Genomic DNA, 25758 nt, shown 5'->3' with positions numbered 1-25758 from the left:
AAAGGATATTTTTTATTCTCCTAGGTTTTTAAATAGTTATAAATAATGTTAAGCTATAAGGTATGGTTTTCAGATCATTACAGCTGAATCTGCGTATCACACAAAATCAGAAGAACGCTTCCAGATGCACTGTTTGAGAAATTATATCACACAATTTTATGTTCATAGTAGGATATCATATAGTATTCAACAGAAACACTAATAGCACTGGGTGCATAATATTAATGGAAAACCCCTACCATCCTGCATACCCATACTCTTTTATAAACTAGAAATGTTTTTTTGTTAAATGAATAGAAAGATGAATGTTGCATCAGGTAAATGATGCAGCCCTGAGTAGTGTCTATTGCTTGATGCAAATAACTTCATTTGTTTTATGGTAAACTGCTGCTGAATCTGTACTTCATCAGTAGCCGGTTGGAGATTCAACTGCACACAATGGAATATAAGTATCCTAGAGATACCAGCACTGATTAAAGAAATAATATGGCTGCTTGCAAGTTGTAGGATACAGAAAAATAATTGCTAGTCAAAGAACTTTCCAAGATCCCCAGCACAGCCTTAAATTCTACAACCCACTCTTATTGTATACCTCAGTAGCTTTTGGCCATGCAAATCAAGAAATGAAAGGCATATATTTTAGCTATTCACAGAAACAGAAACATGGATCTTTCAACATCACTCCCAGCTAGACAGTCTTTGTCAAAACCTTATCATGCATTTGAGCTTTTCATTTTCTCTGCATCTTGTCAGGTAGGGATGCACTCTTTCCAAATGTTGGCATAGCTTCTCAGTACAGAACTAGGAGAAAATTCTGCTAAAATGCCTGAATGGGGAAAAATCTGTATTCATTGGCTCTCTAGGACCTACTCCAAGTAAACCATCACGCTTCCTTTTAAAGCTTCCTTTTGTCAGCAATTGGACGACAATCCCTATCCAATGGAAAACAAGACAAATTAGACAAACAGGAACAAAGAAAAATTATTTTTAATTAATTGAAACTGGGAGAGGATGCTGAAGTTATAGCAATGGAAAAAACCAACATACAGTACATGGATAAGAACTGAGCAACATCCAGCTCCTCCAATGATACATTTTCCTTTCTAGCAGCAAATGGCTACAGTTCTCTCTAAACACAATGGATATTATGATATCCTTTTAGTGCTGGCCTCGCTTAATGAAATGAAATGAAATGACACTGACTGGAACATTTCAATAAAGGTAATGGTAAATGTGAACTGCTTGCTCTCTTGCGCTGATACTTAATATTTCCTTGAGGCACCAAAGCTACATAGGCGGTAGGATCAACAATAATGCATGCTGTAGCAACAAAATAACCTAGTTATAATGGAATATAGATTCACAGCACCACCATGTGGCCAGATGTAACTGCTATTCCAAGATCAGTGGATACAGCTGAGAAGCCAAGAATTCAAGTTGGTCTTCAGCTCATGAAATTTAACAAAGAGGTTCAACATTATAAAGAAGCCTGGAAACTCTTACTAAGCATGGACAATTTTCTTTTTACTGCAGGGTACAAATACTTTTACAGGATTACTGATTGTGGGACCAGTTTCTGAGAGGAAGAGAAGCTAACATTTAATTAATTGTCTTAAAAGTCTACAGAACTGGAAAGCAAATACTGGCTCAAGAACATTCTTCTCTGAAATGGCTAAGGACTACAACAGAATATGACTGTAGTAACAAGTTATATAAGCGACTGTTAGCCATTGGAAAGCCAACTTAGCCTCCTAATGAATTCTGAAGGTTATACTTAACAGCACTCATTTAAGTGTATCCATGTAGCCTTAAAAAAAGTTCCTATACCCCTGTAGTTAAAACCCTGAGATTCAAAGGATACTGAAATCTGCATTCAGCACGAACCATTGTGCTTGAAAAAGTGCTCTTATAATATAAATCCTGTCAATGTATCAGTTCCAGAAATTACTTGTAGTTCCTGTGCCAGTACTATCCTTTGAAGCAAACATTTTATGAGCTGAGGTAGCCAAACATCTCTTTGTTAACTATCTGAAAGATCTGCAGGCAAAAAATGTTACTCTAGGAGCTATGGGGCATAAATATTGCAAATAATAAAGCAGAGGCAGAATTCTAGAAGCATTTGCAGCAACTCTACAGGTAGTCCTCGCTTAATGACCACAATTGGGACTGGGATTTTGGTTGTTAAGCGAAGTGGTCATTAAGCAAATCTGACTTGATTTTACGACTTTTGCAGCAGTCATTAAACAAACCATGTGGTTGTTAAGCAAATCATATGATTTCCCCATTGATTTTGCTTCCTGGAAGCCGTCTGGGAAGGTCGAAAATGTTCACGTAACTGCAGGATGCTGCAATGGTTGTTAGTGGGAGGACCAGTTGCAAGTTGGTTTTTTCAGCACCGTCTTGAGTCTGAACCATCACTAAATGAATGGTCATTAAGCGAGGACTACCGGTACCCACAGATTCTGCCTGGAGTGAGATTGGACTACCTCAGTACAGAAGAACAAGGGATTAAGCATCACAAGACAAAGGCAATTCTCATTTCCTATCTGCAGATAGGGTTTAAGAGGTCCAGCAGAAGCCCTCTAGATAGCACCACCTCCTTTGGGGTACAGGCTTAATAGTTCCTGTTGCCACCACCTATTTTCTGGGAGGTACATAATTTGATCTCTACCCACTGATCCCAGTGTGTGAGAAAGATAGAACTCTTGCAATCTTGCAAACTCTTTAATCTTTCTGGTGATTAAAAGATTTTTTAAAAGGTTTTTAAAAATGAATTAATATTATAATATCACCTCCTGGCCATGTAGCAGAGAGCCACGTGGCAATAGGATTTAGCCTTTTCTTCCCCCACTTGAGAGATGGACCAATCCCACAGGGGATAAAAGAAAAATCTAACTTTATGAAAAGAAAAAAATAATTTTAAAAAATAGCTTTAAATATTAAAAACCAAACAGTCACCCCTGTACATATAAATTACAGAGCTGTTCAGATCATGGGAAAACAGCACCTGGCAAATTAAACAAGAAAAATAAAAAAGGAATAAAATGCTTCAATCAGTGCATAAGATGGCATTGGTCTGCTACAAATGGTGTGATCCCTACTACAGTAACAAAAGAAAAATGTGGAGGATTCCAAATATATTACAGATGACAAGGAAACTCTGAAGAAAAATTATATATGGTATACAAACCCCAGTTTTCTAAGTTGATACAAACTACAATTTTCAAAGTTCAGGAAATTTGAACATGGGACAATGACAGTTGTACCACACAGAAACATAGATCAAGAACCTAACACAAATTCCTGGCTAAAACATGTTGCTTATTTCCAGAGAAATAGAATCCCCCAGAAGCAAAGATCCTCTGCTTCTCTTCCCTTTTTCCTGACATTCAGAGATAGTGGGGAGATGGTAAACCCCACTCTTTTCCAGTCCAGTTACTCTTGCCCCTTATTTTTAAATGACCATTTTTTTCTATCTCTAGCAGGAGGAGGAATTGGGGTAAAATTACTGTTGACAATCTTGTACAAGAAACTGTACTCTTTTGAGAGGACACAGATTGATCATGCTGCATGAAGGGATGGCATACACAACCGCTTTTAACAATACATTACAATGGCACTTGAAAACGCTGCTTTAAAACTCAAATATAAAATGCAAAATATCAATTAAAAACAAAACCACAAAACCCTCAATGGATAAGAATAGTCATTCACATCACCACAAATATCCAGGAGGAATGATAATGACGTTGAACTTCTTGTCATGACTTTAAAAAAAAAGAAAATTGGTTGAATTCCAAAGGACATATCCTAGTTTATTTCCTAAAATAAACTGCTCTAAGAAAGTACAGCTTTTTCCATCACAATAATTTTTCATCACTCTCTTTTAGTAAGTCACTCCCACTAACATTATATTCTCATGGGAGAATATTGCTTCCACTGGGAAAAATCTAATCTCCTGATCAAAAAGCATGCGCTAATACTCTAAAACCTACTTTTGTTAGTAAACCTATACAGAACTTTAAAGCTTTAAATGCCCAAACAAAACACATCTAGCTAATGTACTAAGTGCAAAACTGAATTTTTATTTTTCTGTGAATCTCTTTGAAAACAGCTTTCTCTAACCCAGGGCCTTCCAAATGTATGGCAACTACAACTCCCAGAATGTATGGAGAAAAACTGCAGGAGCTTTTTGGCCCTGGCTGGAACGTTGGAAGCAAACCTTCTACCTTTTTCTTCCATTAGAAGAAAGGGAGACTCTTGCCGAGGCTGCAACTTCAAAATTCTTTCCCACAGAGATCCTACAGCTACAATTTGGTGATCAGTGTCAGAGCCCCATGCTCAAGTAGACAGTGAAGCCTGCACATTTCTTGTTACTCTTTTCTGCAAGGAAAGGAAACCATGCAGTCCACTAAAATCAGCAAAGGCATCAAATTGTTGCAGAAGAAGAGTAAAAGAAGCCCCATACTGGCTGGGTTCATGCATTACATTAAACCACTGTAGCTTTTCCAACAAATGGTGATTAATGTTTTTGACACTTGAATAAGTGTATTTACGATAAAGTGATAATAGGAGACGATTTCAATGAAATATTGGATCCTGAGCTTGATAGAAATATACTGGCATGAAAAAAGTGTATGATGAGGTATTTGATAAGGGAATTTTATCAGTGGCATTTAAACAGGCTTATATAGAGTCCCCCTTTCTGAAATGTGCCCAGCTGGTTACCGGGTGTGGCACCAGCCAAGACTCCAGGATAGGGGCGGTGGGGTGGCGGTGTTCATCTGAGACACTTGGGAGGCAACCAGGGGCGCTGCTCCTCAGATTGCTGGGTGCGAGACCCTGTTTGTTAAGTTGGGCTCTAGGGATCAGCTGGGACTGTTGCTATTGTACCAGCCTCCCTGCTGCGTAGCAACCTCCCTGCCTGAGCTCCTTGACTCTGTAGCCCGGTTGGTGGTGGAGTTCCCCAGGCTTATGATCTTGGGGGATTTCAACCTGCCTTCCTTGGGGGCAGGGTCGGAGGTAGCTCGGGAGTTCATGGTTACCATGACAGCCATGGGCCTGTCCCAAGTAATTCAGGGCCCGATGCATAATGGTGGTCATTCACCTGACCTGGTTTTTCTGTCGGAGCAGCGGCAGAGTGCTCTGAAATTGGGGGAGATCTTGGTTTCTCCCGTCATGGTCAGATCACTGCCTGGTGAGCCTCCAGTTCTCTGGCGCCACCCACCTCTGCAGGGACGCTGTGCCTATTAGATTGGCCTGCCCCAGGTGACTGATGGACCCAATTGGGTTTCAGAGGGAGCTTGGGGTTGTTCCAGGAAGTCTGCTGCACGGTCCGACTGAGGCCTTGGCGGCCACGTGGAATGAGGGAGCAGCCAGGGCCTTGGATCAGATCGCACCTGAGTGGCCTCTCTGTGTCCATGGCTCCCGTGGCTCCCCACAGTTTATGGAGGAGCTGAGGAGGCTTAAGAGGGCTAAGAGTCGCCTGGAGCACCGCTGGCAGAAGACGGGGAGTGAAGACGACCAAACATGAGCTAGAGCTGCTATTAGAGCCTACCTCGTGGCAGTAAGGGCAGTGAAACGTGGTTATTTCTCCGCCCTTATTGCATCTGCAGATAGCCATCCGGCGGCCCTATTTTGGGTGACTCGGTCCCTCCTTGGAGGGAGTAATACCGAGCCTCACCTTCAGGGTCGCTGTGAGGAATATGCTGCGCATCTAGTGGATAAAGTCGCTCGCATTAGCTCTATGTTGGACTCCAGCTTTAAGGCAGGGTCAGTCTGGCATGGTTATCTGGGGGGAGTTTGATCCGGTTGCACCTGAGGAAGTGGACAGGGCCCTCGCAGCTACTAGTCTGGCCACTTCTGTATTAGATCCGTGCCCTTCCTGGTTGGTCAAGGCTGCCCAGGAGGAGGCACGTGATTGGGTCTGGGTGGTGGTGAATTCCTCTTTGAGAGGGGGGGTGCTCCCGCCGGCTCTTAAGGAGGCGGTGGTACGTCCTCTCCTCAAGGGGCCATCACTTGACCCAACCAGCCTGGACAGTTTTTGTCCAGTCTCCAACCTCCCCTTTGGGGGAAGGTTGTGGAGAGAGTGGTCGCATGGCAGCTGCAGAGGACCCTGGATGAAGTGGATTATCTGGACCCTTTTCAGTCAGGGTTCAGGCCAGGTCATGGGACTGAGATGGCATTGATCACACTCTTAGATGACCCCTGGCAGGAGCGGGATGGGGGCAGTGCGACCATCCTTGTTCTTCAAGACCTCTCAGCGGCCTTCGATACCATCGATCATGGTATCCTTCTGAACCGGCTTCGGGAGTTGGGGGTGGGTGGCACAGTGTTGTGCTGATTCTCCTCCTTCCTCCGGGGTCAGTTCCAGTCGGTGTTGATAGGGGGGGAAAGGTCCAGCCCACATCCCCTACTCTGTGGGGTGCCTCAGGGCTTGGTTCTCTCCCCTCTATTTAACATCTACATGAGACCGCTGGGGGAGGTGATCCGACAGTTTGGGGTAAGATACCATCAATATGCTGATGATACTCAGCTTTATATCTTGACCCCAGACCATCTGAGTGATGCCGTGGATGTCCTGACCCAGTGCCTGGAGTCTGTAAGGGCCTGGATGAGGTGCATTGGGCTTCGACTCAACCCAAGCAAGACTGAGTGGCTTTGGGTTTGTGGGCCTCCCGGTGCTAAGGTTTTTCCACCTTTGGTCTTGGATGGGGTTGCACTGCTCCAGACAGACCCGGTGCGCAATCTGGGGGTCCTTGTAGACTCATGGCTCCTGCCCGAAGAGCAGGTGGCAGCCAGGGCTAGGAGGGCCTTTGCACACTGTTGGGTTGTGCGCCAACTGCACCCATTCCTAGACCGAGAGGCTTTGCTCACAGTCATTCATGCCCTCGTGACCTCCTGTCTGGACTACTGTAATGCACTCTACATGGGGCTGCCCTTGAAGAGCATTTGGAAGCTTCAACTGGTGCAGAATGCAGCTGCATGGATAGTAAATGGTGTCGGGTACTCAGCACACATAACACCACTGCTACGGGAACTGCATTGGTTGCCGGTGTGCTTCCAGGTGCAATTCAAGGTGCTGGTTGTCACCTTTAAAGCCCTTCATGGCTTGGGACCGGGTTACCTAAGGGACCGCTGTAATGGTTGCCTAATCCCAAATACTCAGTCTCACAACCTTGGGCTTAAAGATAACTGATTTATTAAAGGAATAGTATGCAAATACAGAGAAAGCTGAGAATGAGCAAAAGCGTGCCAAATACAAACTTAAAAGCCTTGCCTTCAATCCAGTCCCGCCCTAAGCACCCGTCAGCACGCACCCCCTCCCAGGTGCTAGCAACCGTTACACGCGCCTGGGAAAGTAACCTTGAATAGGATTGCAAACCCAAACATACATTCCAAAGTTCCAAAACAAATCAGAGCGCACGAATGGAAAATACCAGCAGCCGGGTATACACGGAAAAATGGTTTGACATGTGAAACGTTACGATGTTAACAGAACATTGAAACGGGGAACATGACAACTGCCTTCTCCCAGTTGTTTCTGCCCATCCAATTCGATCCAGTAGGTTGGGTATGCTGCAGGTCCCGTCAGCCAGGGAGAGTCGGCTGGCGGGAACTAGAAGGCGTGGCTTCTCTTCCGTAGCGCCTGCCCTCTGGAACATCATCCCTCTGGAAATTAGGATGTCCCTGACCCTGCTGGCCTTTTGTAAGGCCATGAAGACCTGGCTTTGTGCCCAGGTCTGGGGCCTCGAGCATGTGAGTGGTCCTGTCTCTTGGCTGTATTAACATTCATGCATTGCTCGCTTGGTAGCCATGTATATTTATTCTGTATTTATTTTATATTTTAACTGTTTTAATTGTTTTATAGTTTTATTGTTGTAAGCCACCCAGAGTCACTTGCTGAGATGGGCGGCTATAGAAATCAAACAAACAAACAAACAAACAAATAAATATTACAGTTATACCAAAAGCAGGTCAAGATCACACTCAGTGTGCTAATTATTGTCCAATCTCATTGATTACCGTTGATACAAAGATTTTAATAGCAGTGTTAGCAAACAGATTACAGCAAGTGATATTGTTCATTATTAAGAATGATGAAGCAGGGTTTATAAAAACTAGGCAACAAGCAGACAACATTAGGTTAGTTGTAGATCTAAGAGACTTGAATAAAAATAAAGATCAATTTGTGATTTTATCAATAGATGCTTGAAAAGCCTTTGACAAAATATATAAACAGTACATGTTTGCCATACTAAACAGGTTTGAATTCCCTTGGAATTCATAAAATGGATCAAGATATATAAGTCACCTACATCTAAGAAAGGTCCCCTGAGTCATGTCTGACCCTTTGGGGGGGACGCTGCTTTCGCGATGTTTTCTTGGCACACTATAGCGGGGTGGTTTGCCATTGCCTTCCCCAGTCGTCACCTTCCCCAGCAAGCTGGGTACTCATTTTACCGGTCTCGGAAGGGTGGAAGGCTGAGTCGACCTGAGCCGGCAACCTGAGAAACCATTTTTTTTCTTTTTTCTTTTCATTTTTATATTGTATTATATGTTTTTATTATGATTATTGTTTTTAATTTTTAACAGACTAATTTATTGTAAACCGCTCAGAGTCCCTCTGTGGGGAGAGATGGGCAGTAGTATAAATTTGAGAAGCAAATAAATAAATAAACTTCCACTGGGAACGAACTGAGGTAGTGGGGAGAGTTTCAGTTGCAATACTGCTGCATAAAAATATATATATATTTTCTATAGGTTTCTTCAATTCTGAGAATATCTTTACAAAAAATGCAATTACCAATTAATGAAGGAGGAATATGCTTACCTATTGTCAAGTATTAAATACTGGAAGCCAACAATTGGTTTTAATTTTCTGATTTGGGCAACTTTGGAATATACATATATAGCACCTTTGGTTGGATGGACAGCATTAGGATCTAAATACACTAAAACTCTACTATCTCTGGAAACAATTATGTCAGTTAGAAAGTTATGTAGTATCTAATAAAAAAAGATTCAACCCTTTTTCCCATGCTAAATTGACTTTATGGGGAAACCCAACTTTAAAAATTGGGAAAAAGATGGTGATATGGAAAAACTGGATGGAAGCGGGGATATTGACTTTGGACCAACTGATAGATGATGAAGACAAATTTTTAACATATATTGATATTTGTTATCAATAAATCAATTTGATATACAGATGTGAAGAAATGAGTGGAATGAAGAATTAGAGGTTCCTATATTGCCTAGACAATGGGACAGTGTCTTAACTTCTATAGCAAGAGCATCAGTGGATCTCAAATTATGACTTATACAATAAAAATTATTATTTAGAATTTATTGACTCCACTATGTTTGTATAGAAAAAGACTGTCAAAACCAGCATTTAGTTGGAGATGTAATAAGGATAATGCTTCTTTAAAACATATATTTTTACAATGTCCTATACTTTCTAAGTTTTGGGAGAAAGTAGTGGACTATATAAATATGACTGTGCGACAAAAGCTAAAATTTTCAGAACATAATATTCTCCTGAACCACATACCTAGCACATGGAATTTGAGAACTGGACAACATAAATGGATTCTCCGTGCCCTTACTATGGCTAACATTGGAAAGATAAATGTATGGCCCCGTTCACTCAATGGATTGAAGACCTGATTATGCTTGTCACCTATGAGTAGATTGCCTATAGACGAAGACTTTGTATGGACAAGTATAATGAAATATGGGACTCATACAAAATATAGGAGGGAAAAAAAAAGAATGTTAGGGTTATATAAATGTATTAGAAATTAATATATACGTACTTGAATATTATTTACATTAGATAAGTATACATAGAATTGTAACTGTTAATTCTCATAATGATATATATATATTTCTTTTTTCTGTTATATTTTTTTCACTTTTTAAAAGCACTTTTTATGTGTTTTCTTCTTCTGTGAAAATGTATGTATTCACATTATAATTATTTTAGTGGTTTTTTTTCTTATTTTTTTCTTATATCTTAACATGATGGGTTAATCTAATCACTAACCATGTATCACCTAGTTAATAGTAATAGGTCTGAACACTTCTTTTTTTGCCTCTCCCACAAAAGAGGTTGGAGAAGATTACTTTAATAATTACTTAGAGTGGAGTGGGTGTTCTAGTTTGGAACATATGTATTGATCTGGCAAGGAGAGAGGAATCTAGCAACCATAGTAGTTGGCTTTATAACAACCACCCAAAAGTTGGACCCCTCCCAATTCCCTGTGTTACATTTTACTGTCTGAATTCTTTTCAAAGAGAAAAAAATGTAGCAAAAATGGGATCTTGTGGCAAACAAATATGAGGTGAACTGTTATTAACTACAGCTGATTTCATCAAATATATACACTATTATCTAAGTAGAGCAGTACATAAATGTATTCAGTTGTATGTTGTAAAACATACAAGTGAATAACTGTTGTAACCAGATAAAAGGTATCCACACAGATATACAGAGTTCACTGGAATTGGGTGGCCAATAAAAATTCTTATTTTCTTTAAAACAGCTGCGATTTTAATAAACTTTACAAATTTGCTAAGAATTGGAGACAGACATCCTTTTAAATAAAAAGTTATAATACTTTTTGAAGTTGAGGCTCCATTTGGGGGAAAGTAAAAATACATACAACGAACAGTACAATTTTATTTATGAAAAAGCTTTTGGTGTTGGGATTTGATTTAGCTAAGAATATGCCTCGTTCAGGGACGCGGTGGCGCTGCGGGTTAAACCGCTGCGCTGCTGAGCTTGCCGATCGGAAGGTCGGCGGTTCGAAACCGCGCGGCGGGGTGAGCTCCCGTTGCTCGTCCCAGCTCCTGCTCACCTAGCAGTTCGAAAGCATGCCAATGTGAGTAGATCAATAGGTACCGCTTCGGCGGGAAGGTAACGGCGTTCCGTGTCGTCATGCCGGCCACATGACCCGGAAATTGTCTACGGACAACGCCAGCTCTAAGGCTTAGAAACGGAGATGAGCACCGCCCCCTAGAGTCGGACACGACTGGACTTTACGTCAAGGGAAACCTTTACCTTTACCTATGCCTCGTTCAACTAATTAAGTTTTATTTCTGAGTAGAGATTCATATAGACCAGGTTCATACTGTGCCATGGCTTGTTTAATGAATTTTGAATAAACTATAATTGTCTAGATTCATACGACATGCTACTTTAAAGAAACTACTAGAATTAGTGCAAAAATTGCATATTATAAAAAGCAAATGTGTTAATCAGCTGATTAATGAACAGATGTCTATATAATAACCCCAAACCTCATGTCTACCTTCAACAGATAACTTAGTATGTTACGGGAAGTGTCTGGTTAAAAAACCATTGTTCAGTGGTGTGTGTGTGTGTGTACACACACACACAAACACTGAATTTTTGTCTGTACCTCCTTCCTTTCAATTCTCTCTTTCCACATCATATTAATTACATCCAGCTATAGCATTTATGTACTGCTCTACTGAGATAATACTGTAAATATTTGATGAAATCAGCTGTAGTTAATAACAGTTCACCTCATATTTGTTTGCCACAAGATCTCATTTTTGCTACATTTTTTTCTGCTTGAACAATAAGATACAATAAAGATATTTATTAGCTACTCTTTGGATCTCCCACCCCCATGGATCTACAGTTACTTGTTTATCACTAATTGACTTTTAGTTTTTAAGTCATGCAGGCACATGAGAGAAACTTTGGGTGGTTTACACACTGCACAAAAGCAAGGCTTCTTTAAATAAATCACAATTGTACTTTATCAGGCAATTTTATGAATGTTTACTGAGAAATAATTTCCAAGATCAATGATGTTAATTTCCAGATAAGTGAGTCTTGGGTTGCAATCTGAGAATGTTACAAAACCTATGTATTGTATAACTGACCAAATAGAATTTGTTTTCAAAGACTCAACTCATATATATATCACATAAACAATTCTGGAAACCATGAGAATCCTAATTTATAAATGGGGGAGTGAAATTAAGAATTAAATATCTGACCAAAACATTCCACATGCCTGTGACAAAGAATAAAGGTTAGTCTTATTCAAGGCCAGCTGCTTTACTATAAAAAAAGCACAGACCTAATATAATATAAACATATGCATGACATAATGCCAATCAACAAATAGATATTATTTGGATATTGTGGTGCTATCTTGGGCTTCAATTTAAAGAATACATCAGAGTGAAAAATCTGAATCACTGCTCTTCATGCACTGTTGTTTCATGTTGTTGCAGCAATTTGATTAATATTTGTAAAAATCAAGAGCATCCTATCTCCCATTGATGTTGGGGTTGTATAGTGCACTGAATATGGTTTGGAGATGATGACTTTCAAGATTCTTTCCAATGATAATTCTACAACATAATGGCCCTTAAAAAAAAAGAATTGTTTCAAAACTACGGCCTAAACTCAACAACCTCTCTAGTGAATATATCAGCAATTCAGGATCCTGAAAGCCTGAAATTGGATATACCAACCATTTTCAACTTGATAGAGTAAAAAAACTTAAATAGCACTAATCTTCCCATCTCTCCATGCATGGACTGTACACAAATCCTGAGTGAAAGAAGCACAAATGAGGCACACTTGGGCAGGATCCTTCAAACACTCTTATTACACTATACTAATTCCACTAGTTGCATCCTTGGGACACAGAGTTAGCATTAAGTGCATTATTTTGCAGCTACAAATTGGGAGCACCAAATACTCATTGCTCTGGGATAGGCAGTCTTCATTTCAGAATTCTCCATATGCGTTGGCAAGATCGCTGTCCAAGTCTTCAGTTAGCATGATTATCTGGCTGAGAATCCTACAAATTGTAGCCCAACCCACCCGGAGGGCATAGATCACAGAAAGTTGTTCTTAGAAAACGAAGAAGAGCCTTTCCAATTGCAAGGTAAATTGTCTCCCATTTTAAACTGGAATGGGAGCAAAATTCGTACTCAGCCGCCCCTATGATCCCCTAACCCTTTAGCTCTTCCCTCTAACGGTTCTCACCTTGACGAAATGGTTCTTCTCCTCCTCCTTCTCCACTGGGTGCCACTCAACCACCTCCGGAGGGCGAGGGACTCGGGGTAACCGGGCAGAAATTGTGGAATTCGTTGTTTGGTCGGAGGAGACCGCACGAACCGGTAACCCCAGCAACCTTTGCAAGCCCACCAGCCTTCTCAAGGCCGCCATGGTCAACACTCCAACCGGAAGCGGAAATAGTTTCTCCGGAAGTTGCGCGGGAGGGGAAACGAAATGCTTCACACTTTTTGGTCAAGGTGGCGCTAGAAGAGATCCGAGTCCAACTAATGTCTCGGAACTGCGGAGAGGCAGCCTATTTAAAAAAACAACAGAGTAGTTGAAAAAGCCTCTGTGACGGTGTATGATTAAATGCCATTTAGACTGTTGGAAAATGGTAGTGAACTCCAAAGGTTCCTTACTAATATAAATAAATGCTTCTGCTTAATGGCTTTCTCTTCCAATGCTACCTGGAATTTGCATTTTAAAGGTATTAGGCTTGACTGGTGAGTAATAGATCAAGTACCCCAGCTACCTTTTATTCTGAAAGAGAATGTTTCAACCTGTAACTTTATTTTAAAAGGTATGTTTCAGCCCAATTGTTTCTATCAATATTCCGTATTACGGCTATTAATAGTGCTGTCCTATTTTTTTTATTCTTCGCAGAAATAAGTATGAAAATTATTGGGGTGGGAGATTATTCCAACACCCTCGTGACTCCATAATGGCAAAAATGACTTAGAAGGGAGGAGACAGGTAAAAAATATCCTTGACGTCTGCTCCAGCTGTATTCTTTCGTCAAGGCCAATGCCGCTAAATGCTATTTAATATTTTAATGTATTATGATTGATAAGCTTGTAAACCTCTTTGGAAGATTTTACATCGTATCAGGAAGGATAGAAACAGTTGCTATAAATAATTAATTAAATACTTCCATTTACAGCTAGGTTTGCACAATGTTCTATGCTAAAGTATGTTTTGTGGGTCAATGTGTAATGCAAAGTCAGCCCGTGCAGTTAGTGTACTGTTTGACGAGTGGCCGAGGCAATTACATTAATCCAGAAACTCATGGTCAATGTAGGGTCCGCATAGTGTGGAAACCCAGCACCTTTTGGAGAGGCTTTTGCAGACAAGAGCCGATCCTTCTAGGCTCGAATGAACAAAAATATTCGCGTCTGTCACCAAAGAAACAAAACGAAAACAGACCAAACCATCCTAGCAGGTCGGAGAACCAATTTAGCGAGCTGACGCGAGAAAGGCAAGCAGAGCTTGAGCGACAGACTCTCATACCAATCTTAACACAGAGTGGGCGGTCAGTGGGAATGGAGTGTGAGCCAATCCGCGCGCGAGGGTGGGCTTTCGTGTGCGCGGGGGAAATGAGGAAGGCGGTCGGACACTCCGGTGTCACCGACGACAACGGTGACGAAGAGAGTCTTGGGAAGAGGCGGGGGAGGGTGGCCTGGAGAAGCGCCGCCATTTTGCGAGGTGAGACGGGTGGCTGAGCGGCCGCGCCAGCGGTCAGTCCCTTCCGTCCCTTTCGGGCGCCGAGGAAGCGTTCGCCAGGTGAGCGCGGCGGCGGGAGAGGCCCGGCGCGCCAGGGAAGGTGGGGCCTGGCGGGCCTGGACGGGGCGGTGTAGGCTGGGTCTCCCCCGGGGCTTCAAGACGTCACAGGCTGGGGCCCTGGCAGTCCCGGAGAAAGCGGCGTTCCTCCGGTTCGAGAAGAAAATCGCCGCCTAACCTTGGAGCCCTTTAAAAGGCCGACAGCTGACTCTGGCGTAAACTTTCTTGATCCAAAGCCCGATTGGTCTCCCGCGCCTGAAATGCTCTCCAGTTTGGCCCCGTATCCGAATGCATAAAAGGAGGGGGAAACCTGCTCAGCAGTGGGGCGAAATGCTGCTAGAGAGAGAGGCCCCATAGGTTCGCCACAGTCCTATGTGTATACGAAGAGCAACATGTGTTTGTGGTACCTTAAGGACAAACATCGGTTATAGAGCAAGCTTTAGAGGTCTAGAATCCGCTTTCTCTGGTGAACGGAGGGGGAAATTCTGCGAAATCCTGGCTTCAAAGCGGAAACGTTGAAAATAGAGGAGCTAACTGGCCAGGAAATGCAAGAGAAGCAGTTAGTCTGTAACACTGAGTATATGCAGTATGATCATGAACCCCGTGTTTGCCAATTGCTGATAATCTTACTCTCTTAATATGACAGTCCCGTTCGTATCTATGAGTATCTTCCGTTGAATTCATTGACATTTATTACCGAGTAGAAACAGTCGTTTTCTGAGAATTAAGAACGGATGGTTCAAGCCACAGTACTTGATCGGAATGCAGTCTTTCATATTTCAGCGTTCCTAAACTTGATTTAAGTTTAATATTTAAGCTTTACATGAATCTAATCCTGTAATTGACACAGTCTCTTTTGAAGACTCTAGTTGAAAAAGACAGGATTTTGAGTCAGTAGCCAACAGTTTTTTCTGGACTGTTAAGTGTAGATTTTAAGAATGTATTTATTTCTGCTACAGGTCTTGCATATCACTTATATTTTACCTCTTCTTTACAGATGTTCATGATACAATAGCTAAATGTAGTCATACTTGTTATAGGTGTTTAACCAGCTAACAAATCTAATGGTAAAGCACACTTGATCGGGATCCTAACCCAGTTTCTTTAGAAATGCTTCTGAGAATGAAAACTTTTATAGTCTAATCCTATAGTGTTTACATACTCCAAAGTCAGTGGGTATATAACTGCAGTAGAAGAATTAATAGTTTGCATACAAGTTATTTTACAACAACCTGAACTATACTTTTTGTTTTCAGCACCTTATTTCCATGAATGAATGACAATTAGTGTATAAATGTTATTAGCTTAAGCAATATGTTTTTAGGGATACAATTTTTTGATCCAATGAGTAGTTAGAGTGAATCTTCCACATAGGAACATGCTCTTCATATTTTGTCAGATAGTGCTAGGCACAAACTTTTGAGTGTAGTCTTGAATCCCAAGAGGTTAATATGAGTGATGCATAGTACTTCATTGAATGAGGGGGAAGGTTTGTGAACTACCTAAGGTTTATTTAATGACTGTAATTGTAGGATTTATATTAATATCAAACAGAAAAAAACCCCATTATACATGTCTTTCATTTTCTGTATACTTGGAGAGTAAGACAGAGTATATTTAATTTGATCCTAATCAATAGAGAAGACTTAGACATGGATGGAAGTAGTGGGAACAGGACCATGTAATACTGCAAATTAAAGATGAATATAATCAAATGCTGGTCTTCAACTTTAAAGCAGGTTTTGCTAAACTCAGAGCAGTGATAAAAAGGATTCTGTAGCAGGGGAAGCTAATGGCAAAAGGGGGCACAAAGTAGCTGGGAGTTCCTAAAAAAGAGACACTAAAAGTACAATTGTAAGTAATTCCAACGAGGAAAAAAGAAGTGAAAGACAGCAGTAAAAACCAATATGGCTATGTAAAATAGTTAGTGAAAACCTGAATATCAAAAATAACAAAATAAGGAGGGTCTGCATGAAAGAATACAGATGAGTAGCCCAGATTTGTAGCATGGTATCAGGAAAGCTAAAGCTGTGAGCAAAATTTAGTAAAGAATTCTAGTATCATCAAAAAGGGCTTCTTGGGATATGTTCACATTAAAGGAAAAACAATATCATTGCTGCTCAGTGAAAATGACAAAAGCAATACCAGATGACAAACAGAATGCAAAAATTTGAATTCCTATTTTGGTTCAGTCTTTTCTGAGAAAAGGGTTTCTGTTTGAGCTTGATGGAAGCATAGTCAACAAGTACCAATTAACCTTGAATGAGTTCAGAGTCAGATGGCCTCCATTCTAGAGTACTAAAGGGGCTTGGGGATGGTCTTGCAAACCTCAGTCCATTATCTTTGACAAATCCTGGAGTACTGTATGGAGGCCTTAGGTAAAGGTAAAGGTTTCCCTTGACGTAAAGTCCAGTCGTGTCCGACTCTAGGGGGCGGTGCTCATCTCCGTTTCAAAGCCTTGGAGCCGGCGTTGTCCATAGGACACTTCCAGGTCATGTGGCCAGCATGACTCACGGAACGCCGTTACCTTCCCGCCGAAGCGGTACCAATTAATCTACTCACATTTGCATGTTTTCGAACTGCTTGGTGTGCAGAAGCTGGGACGAGCAACGGGAGCTCACCCCGCCGCGCGGTTTCGAACCGCCGACCTTCCGATCGACAGCTCAGCGGTTTAACCCGCAGCGCCACCGCGTCCCTTACTCTCTTGAAAAAGGGGAAGAAGGAAGAATCAAGAACCACAAACCAGTCAGTCTGACCTTGATACCTGGGAAGACTCTAGAACAGATCAAAAGTAATCAGTCTGTAAATATCTTAAAAACTGAAGTAGACAAAAGTGCTCCAAATGCTGTACTTGCCAGCGGCTTCTTGAAAGAGCTGTACTTTTTCCTGAATTCAGAAAGGGCTTAGGAAAATACACATTTGAGTTAAAGAAGTGGTGACAGGGTGGTCACAGATGGCCACACTTTATAATGCCTCCTTTGTAATGCCTCCTGGACTCAAATGAGTATATTTCTTTGTCCATACGCTCAGTGCCAGGTAAAATTGTGGCCCCTTTAAGAAGTCAACAGAAACAGCAAGGTTGTCACACACTGCGTCCTTGGATCTATATGCCAGTGATGCAGTGTTGACTGAAAACATGAATGATTTGCAATGTATGTTAGGAATATGGATCTGAAAATTAATGTATCAAAGACCAAAGTAAGTTAGGTTTGACAGGGAAAATGGGGTGACGGTTATAAATGGCAAAAAAGTAGAGTGCGTTGATTAATTTGTGTATCTTGGTATAATGTTATAATAAATATAGGAAAATGGATGGAGAAATGTTAGGATTACAATGCTGATAGAAAAGTGGGTAGAATGTGAACTGTTGCAAGGAATGAATGTTTGTTATAAGAAGTGAAAATGGCTGTATATATGAGTATGCTTCTGCCCAGTTTGTTGTGTTGAAGTGAGAGTTAGGTGTGTCTAGAGAAACATAAAAGTAGGCTGGATGCAGTGGGAACAGGGTCCTTTCTTTGTAAAACAAGAAAAGATAGATTCAAGAATGCCAAGTTAAATTGATTGAATACAAAAGTATGTATGATAGTACAGAAGTACAGTCGATTCTTGTTATTCACGGATTCTGTATTTGCAAAGTTTCCTACTTGCTAAAAGTTATTTGTAACCACAAAATCAATACTCATCGCGCTTTTGGGGTCATTCGTGGACATGCAAAGAAGTGAAAAATTACCCGAAAAGTTACCTGATGCACATGTTCCTAGCTGAGGTTTTAGTATTCACTAATTCAGTGTTCGTGGTGACTTTATAGAATGTAACTACCATGAATAATGAGAATTTTTTATATGTTGAGATGATTTTGTCATATAGAGAGAATCGGATTGAATCACAAATCCAATATATGAAGGAAGAGAAGAAGAGGAACACTGGAAGTCATGGGTGGTTGGATGGAGTTGGTGAAGATTCTCAAAAGGAAAGCATTGAGAACTCTAAAAAAATAAAAGGAAATGTATAAAGCAGTATATGAAGGTAATAGAAACAAGGATGGTTTGCAAAGATAGAAAGATACGGAGTGGTATATCGAATGGTTTGGGATAAATTAGATTTAGTTATATTCTCTTTGTATCTGATGCCTTCATTACTTTGGCTTACTATTTTTACTCTTTTTCTGCACTTTGCGGAACATTGATTACCTTGAAAGTGAATAGCATAATAGGTATGTACTGTATATACTGAGAGATAAGCCAGGAATTTTAATGCCAAAATTTATCCCCCAAATTGGCTTCGGCTTATCCACAGATGGATTTATCTGCAAGTATATATGGCATTTTTTCCCCTCAACTTTTTAAAAGTACTCCTATATCCTGCATATTTATTTATTTATTTATTTTTTATCTCGCCTTTATTAGTTTTCTATAAATATACTCGTGTATGAGCACATCGGCATTTAAGCAGACCTTTGACAGAACCAAAACAGCAACGAAGAATGCACCACCATGCAGATAAGCTAACTGTGAAAATTAAAAGACAGAAATTTTGAGGGCTGACTTATCTGCAGGTAGCACATTTTTCATAGTATTTTGGTTAAAAATTTGAGGGTTGGCTTATCTGCAGATGGGCTTATACATGAATATGGTATATATATACTGTACAGTACTGCTACTTGAGAAATAAACTGAGTTTACACATTGTGCTGTGGAATGTGTAATGGGCTGTGAGAATGATTTGGGGAGACAGGAGGAACCGCAGCCTAGACAATGGTCAGACAAAAGATATCTCAGCCCACAGAAGGAATGGGGGCATGGAAAATGTTTCAGAAGAGACCCTCCATAGTTCTCTGGAAAGTAAAGGCAAAATTGGGGAGAAGTGCTTCCAGACATGCAAGATTCTGTTACTGTAACTTTACAATAAAGGTACTGCAGTGTTGGTACTCACAGTTTTGGTTTCTTTTATGGACTACCTCAAAGGGCTGACAGAATGGCTTATTTACTCCTGCTTTATTAATGAAAAACAATTTGCTCGTTTTGTACAAGATATTAAGCAAGCAATTGGCAGTGTGGCTGTTCCCATCAGAGCATCTGCAAAACATCAAAATTAAGACAAAGTAATCAAAATTTTGGAAGACCAGCAAATCTCACAAAACCTTGATGTGAGATTTTGGAGTTTTTAAAAAAGTGATGTCTACACTATTGTGCCTGAACGGTTACACTGACCTCAGATTTAAAATATAAATCTTGGTTCCAAAATCACATTGGCTAGATCAGGGTTTCTCAACCAAGGTTCCATGGAACCCTAGGGTTCCACGAGAGGTCACTAGGGGTTTCCTGAGAGATCACAGTTTATTTAAAAAACTATTTCAAATTCAGGCAACTTCACATTAAAGAGGTAAGTTTCATTCTTTAGTTTAAGAACACTGTTAATGCATATATACAGGCCTACGACGTTCCGTGTAGTCATGCCGGCCACATGACCACGGAAGTGTCTACGGACAAACGCCAGCTCTTCGGCTTTGAAACGGAGATGAGCACCGCCCCCTAGAGTCGGACACGACTGGACTTAATGTCAAGGGAAACCTTTACCTTTACCTTTACACATGAAATGGATATAATGATTTTATAACTTCTAGCTTATATTTGATCCTGAATGTGCAGAGGTTCTCTGAGGCCTGAAAAATATTTCAAGGGTTCTCCAAGGTCAAAAAGTTGAGAAAGGCTGGGTTTTTGTTTTAATCTGTTCAATCATGTCCGATTCTTGGAGACTGCTTGGACAGGTCCCTGCAGTTTCCTTGGCAAGATTTCAGAAGTAGTTTGCCTTTGCCTCCTTCCTAGGGCTGAGAGAGAGTGACTGGTCCAAAGTCACCCAGTTGGCTTCATGCCTAAAGCAGGACTAGAACTCACAGTCTCCTGGTTTCTAGCCTGATGCCTTAACCACTACACCAAACTGGCTCTCACATTGGTTATCTTTGAGTGGATTTAAATTAAACATCAGAGGAGAAGACATTAATGTGATGTAAGAGATGTAATGACTGATTTGACAGCTGGGAATTTGTCTTTCTTGGTCAATTTTAATTAGAATTTTGTTTGGGAGGACTTTTTGTTAGTTCCTTGGAATATGCTTTAGTTACATTAAAATTAAATTTTGGTTTTGACTTCTGCTCTAAATGTGGCAGCAAAAAGTAGTGATTATCTTGCTGTAGCGAACAAGAAAGCAGCTCACGGAGTAAGTCATGCATGCGCAAAGAAACTTAGATTTAACCTGGCAGGGGATAAGAACATCTTTATTTCTTAAGAGATGGATTCCAGTTTTTCATGGGAGCCATGACACAGTGAGTATGTGAATAGTGATAGCAAAGTACTGTACATTTGCTACAATGCTCACAAAGAATAGACAATTTTCTGTTGTCTTACCTGTGTTTGTTCCTGTCCTTGTTGAAAACAAATAAGAGTTTCGTTTTCATAAGCAATTGCAATCTCTAAGAAATACTATATAATTAATTCTGGAATTCTACAAGAGAATGACAGAGAACGTTTCTACCATGAAAGGATTTTCTTTTTGCATATTAGTGGAGACTTTGTATATTGAGGCTCAAAGTACTTTAGATCCATAAATCTTTCTAAATCTGTTTCAGACCTCAAAAATGCAGATTATCTGTCTGATAGACATAGGAATTATGTACTCAAGGTCATATAGCCAGCTGGTTAAAAAGCTAGGAATACATCTGTGAAGTTTTGACTAGTAGGAATACGTGAAAGAAGTATTAGAATTCAGTCTCTTTCTGGAGCTCAGGAAGTGGGAGGGATCTGGAGTGTATAGTGGGAAAAGTGATGGTCCATCCTGCCTATGTTTTGTGAAATCATGTCGGGGTTTGCGCATACAACGCGTCGTGGCGTTCTGTGAGCGATGCACGAACAAATAAACAGTCCACGGTCTGTCATAGAAAAAACACTATACAGACTTTACTGTGCAATATATTACAATCAACCTACAGACCTTACAACCACTACTCCAACACCCCAGCAACCAACACCCATGGTGCACTGTTCGTTATACGTGCATTGTGCTGTGTCATGCCACACCCTACAGGTGTGGGCGCTGAGCTGATACAACAAGCAGCCCAGCTGTGCTTCGTGCACACAGACGGAAATATACTATATGGAGTGTACCCTGACAAATCATACCATTTTCCACATGAACAGTTTACAAAAAACGCTATACGTTATCTACTTAATAATCAGGGCTACAGGTTTGAGCTTACAGTATGGTGTGGACATAGCTGATTCCAGCAGTGAGATACCAGATTGATTTAGTATTTATATTGACAAGTGCATTTGCAGAGTTGAAGATGATAGAGTTTTTGTGGAGTTGTGGGTTACTGCTGTTGGGAATTGCAGATTTGAGAATCACTCAAGATGCAACTTGTAACCATTCTTGTATTATAATGTAATATATGGCTTTGTGCCATATCCAAAATTTTCTTATCTATAGAATTATGTACATCTTAATCTGATCTATAAGTTTTAGTATTAATCTAATGTATTGCTTACTGTTCATAGTTTTGTCAGTGATTAGTACTGTGTAAACCAAGTATGTTCACTTTAAAGTCCAATCAGGATAATTATCTGTATCTTGTTTCCTGTTTTTACATGTTCTGTATTTTCTGTCTTACATTCTTTTTCATTTACCTTGTTTCAAAATGTTAAATACAATTAATTTAAAAAGTATACAGCCTGTACATGTGAAGCTGCAAAGACTTTGGTTTTAGGAGAGGCTTTAATTACTGTTGCTGGGATTAAGCTACAGTGAGCATTTGAATAAAAACATTGTTGTGTTCTATTTTCCCTGCAGGAATCTTTATAATCCACTTCTTATGACCTTCTGGAATGGCAACTATCCATTGAAGGGTTTGCATTGGGAGATTCCTGAAACATTTGCACTTCACAGATAGCAATGGAGTATGAGAGACGGTAACGTATTCCTTCAATTACTTTAGAGCTTAGGAAGAAATACGTTGTGCCTCTTTTTCCTAAGGATTGCTAAAGTTAGATAAGCCATGCCATTAAGCAAAGAAGTTGTGAAAAGAAGTCACTACTAATTTTAGGATCTCTTTTGTTAAAAATTCAAACAACCAAAATGACACCCCTATACCTGGACATCACCAGATGGAGTATATAGAAATCAAATCAACTATATTATTGCTAAAAGGAGGTGGAGGAGCTCAATTACAGCATCAAAGACATGGCCAAGTGCTGACTGTGGAACAGATCAAGAACTGCTCATGTGCAAGCTCCAAGTTAAGCTAAAGAAGAAGAAAGCCAGTCAGTTTCCAGGAGATGATCTTGAACATATACCCATCAGGAATTGCTTTGAAGTCCTGAACCTCATTGATAGAAAACCAGAGGAATTATGGAATGAAAGAAGCCGTTAAGGATGAATGTGAAAAGACACTGCCAAAAATGAAGAAAGAGAAGAAAGCAAGCTGGATGTCAGAACAAACAATGGAAATTGCCAAGAAGAGAAGCCAAAGCCAAGAAAAAAATCCCCAAAAGGAACTTAACAAAAAGTTTCAGAGAGCTGTTAGAAGAGACAAGAAGCAGTGTTACAGCAACATCTGTAAAGACATTGAAGATGGAAACGAACATGGAAAAACAAGGAAAGTCTTTCAAAAGATCTCTGAACTCAGAAGGATGTTCCAACCTCGAACTGGTATGTTAAAGGATGCCAAAGAACAGGTAGTAACCGATTCAAAGGAGATCAAAGGAAGATGGAAGGAATATACAGTAGACATGTCAACATCCAAGATACCTTAGAAGATATTCCTTATTTACCAGAACCTCTAGTACTAGAATATGCAGTTAGATCAGCACTCCAGTCATTACCAAGTCAGAAAGCCACAGGAACTGATGGAATACCCACTGAAATATTGCAAGTAACAGAAGAGAAATCAATCCAGGTGTGATGACTGGAATACTCAGCTTCCCATTAAATTCGACTCATAAGTAATTACTTAGAATTCTCTTTAATGGTGCATAGCATTCAGTACAGAAGAAAAAGTTGCGAATGAAAAAGCCCATGCTTTTCCCCATTAAACATCTTCAACAGTTTCAAATTCCACCCCACTCCCCATCTCAGGTATGTGCCCCTCCCTCTCATGCCAGTTGGTGGAAACATCTGCAGCTGTGTCCAACGCTCCTTGCAAACCACCTTGGCAGAGCAAGATAGTCCAAACAAAATGATTTCACACTCCAACGATGTTCCCCCCTCCCTTCCTTCAACTTGCAAGAAGATGACACGTGTTGACTGAAACATGCATGCAAGTCCAATCAATTGTTCTGCAAACATTTGATCTGGGAGCATGACACAAGGTTCTAACCAAGCTATGCCAGCAAATCTGTAGAATGACACAGTGGCCAACCAATTGGAAGAGGTCAGTCTATATTCCAATACCAAAAAAAGAAGACTTAACAGAGTATGCAAAGTATTGTACAATATCCTTAATTTCACATGCTAGCAAAATAATGCTTTGGATCATCCAATGCAGGTTAAAGCCCTACATGGAAAATGAGCTGCCAGATGTTCAATCTAGCTTTAAAAAAGGCTGAGGAACATGAGACATTATTGCTGATGCACGCTGGATAATTGAAAAAGCCAAAGAATACCAAAAAGAAGTCAGTGTGTTCATCGATTATAGAAAAGCCTTTGATTGCTTTGATCATGTCAAGCTGTGGAATGTGCTCAGAAAAATGGGAATCCTAGAACATCTAATTGTTCGAATGAGAAACTTATATACAGGTCAGGAAGCCACAGTATAGACAGAACATGGTGAAACAGACTGGCTCCAGGCTGGCAAAGGTGTATGACAGTGCTGCATACTCTCCTCTTATTTATTCAACCTATGTGCAGAATATTTATTAAGGGCAGCTGGATTGGAAGAAGATGAGCATGGTTTTAAAATTGGAGGAAAAAACATCAATAACCTGTGCTACAGGTAGTCCTTGAGTTACAACTGCAATTGGGACCAGAATTGCTGTCACTAAATGATGTGGTCATAAACTGCAATGTCACGTGACTGCATTGCTTAGGGATAGCAATCCTGGCATTCCCAGTTGTTGTTGTAATCCCACACATGTAGGTTGTTAAGCAGGAAGCAGAGAGTCCCAAGTGAAAACTGCAGGGATGCCGTAGCGGGGTGGGGAAGGCCCTGAGAGGCCCAGCACAGGCCACACACGAGTTGGGGAGGGGGGTGCCGCAGTGCAGCCTGAGCTCAGGAAGGCTGGGGAAAGAGTGTGCGGGATGTGTGTGAGCATAGGGAGGCTGGGAAAAGAGGACCAGTCATAAGTCCCTTCATTCATTGCCATGATAACTTTGAATGGTAACTGGATAAATGGTCCTAACTCAAGGACTACCTTGTATGCTGATGACACTACCCTGATAGCCAAAAATGCAAAGGGTCTTCACGCCCTAGTACTAAAAGGCAAAGAGCACAGTGAAAAAATGGGACTAAAATTAAATATAAAGAGGAGCAAATTAATGACAGCAGGTGGAACAACCAGCCTTATAATTGACAATGAAGGTATCAAAGTGGTGGATAGCTCCTGCCTTTTAGGATCAACTATCAACAGTAAAAGAACAAGCAGTCAAGAAATACGCCCCAGACTAGCACTTGGTAGAGCAGCCATAAAGGCCTTGGAAAAGATATCAAATGCCGCGATGTGTCTATACCTACAAAGATCAGAATCATGCAAGCCATGGTATTCCCTATGACACCCTATAGAAGTGAAAGTTGGACTTTAAAGAATCAGGATAGGAAGAGTTTTGATGCTTTTGAACTTTGGTGTTGGAGAGGACTCCTGAGAATATGGTGGACAGCCAAGAAAACAAACCGATGGATCATTGAACAAATCAACCCAGAGTTCTCACCTGAGGCACAAATGACCAGGCTCAAATTATCTTATTTCAGAAACATTATGCAAAGACCCAGCTCTCTGGAGAAGGCTCTAATGCTGGGAAAGGTAGAAGGAAAGAGAGGCCAACCAGCAGCAAGGTGGATGGACTCAGTTACAGCGGTGATGAGTGCACCGTTCGGAGACATGAAATAACAAATTAGGGATAGATTGTCTTAGAGAAAATCTATCTATGTGATCGCTAGGAGT

The 25758-nt window shown here is 40.6% G+C and overlaps 2 protein-coding genes across 2 annotated transcripts in view; one reads left to right on the top strand and one right to left on the bottom strand.

Moving 5' to 3' along the window:
• NDUFB11 (NADH:ubiquinone oxidoreductase subunit B11) overlaps window positions 1-13252 on the bottom strand; it is a 48631-nt gene extending 35379 nt beyond the window's left edge. The window contains exon 1 of the mRNA XM_063294040.1: window positions 13043-13252. Within this exon, the coding sequence (XP_063150110.1) occupies window positions 13043-13225 (183 nt within the window). The 5' untranslated portion in view covers window positions 13226-13252. The remainder of the gene's footprint in view (window positions 1-13042) is intronic.
• A 1216-nt stretch (window positions 13253-14468) lies between these two features.
• Window positions 14469-25758, top strand: part of RBM10 (RNA binding motif protein 10) — a 31881-nt gene continuing 20591 nt past the window's right edge. Inside the window, exons 1-2 of the mRNA XM_063294043.1 lie at window positions 14469-14614; window positions 22454-22572. Of these exons, the coding sequence (XP_063150113.1) occupies window positions 22556-22572 (17 nt within the window). The 5' untranslated portion in view covers window positions 14469-14614; window positions 22454-22555. The remainder of the gene's footprint in view (window positions 14615-22453; window positions 22573-25758) is intronic.

Source organism: Candoia aspera, chromosome 2, assembly GCF_035149785.1.
Source record: "Candoia aspera isolate rCanAsp1 chromosome 2, rCanAsp1.hap2, whole genome shotgun sequence".
Taxonomy (NCBI): domain Eukaryota; kingdom Metazoa; phylum Chordata; class Lepidosauria; order Squamata; family Boidae; genus Candoia; species Candoia aspera.
This window is presented reverse-complemented; position numbering and strand designations above follow the sequence as displayed.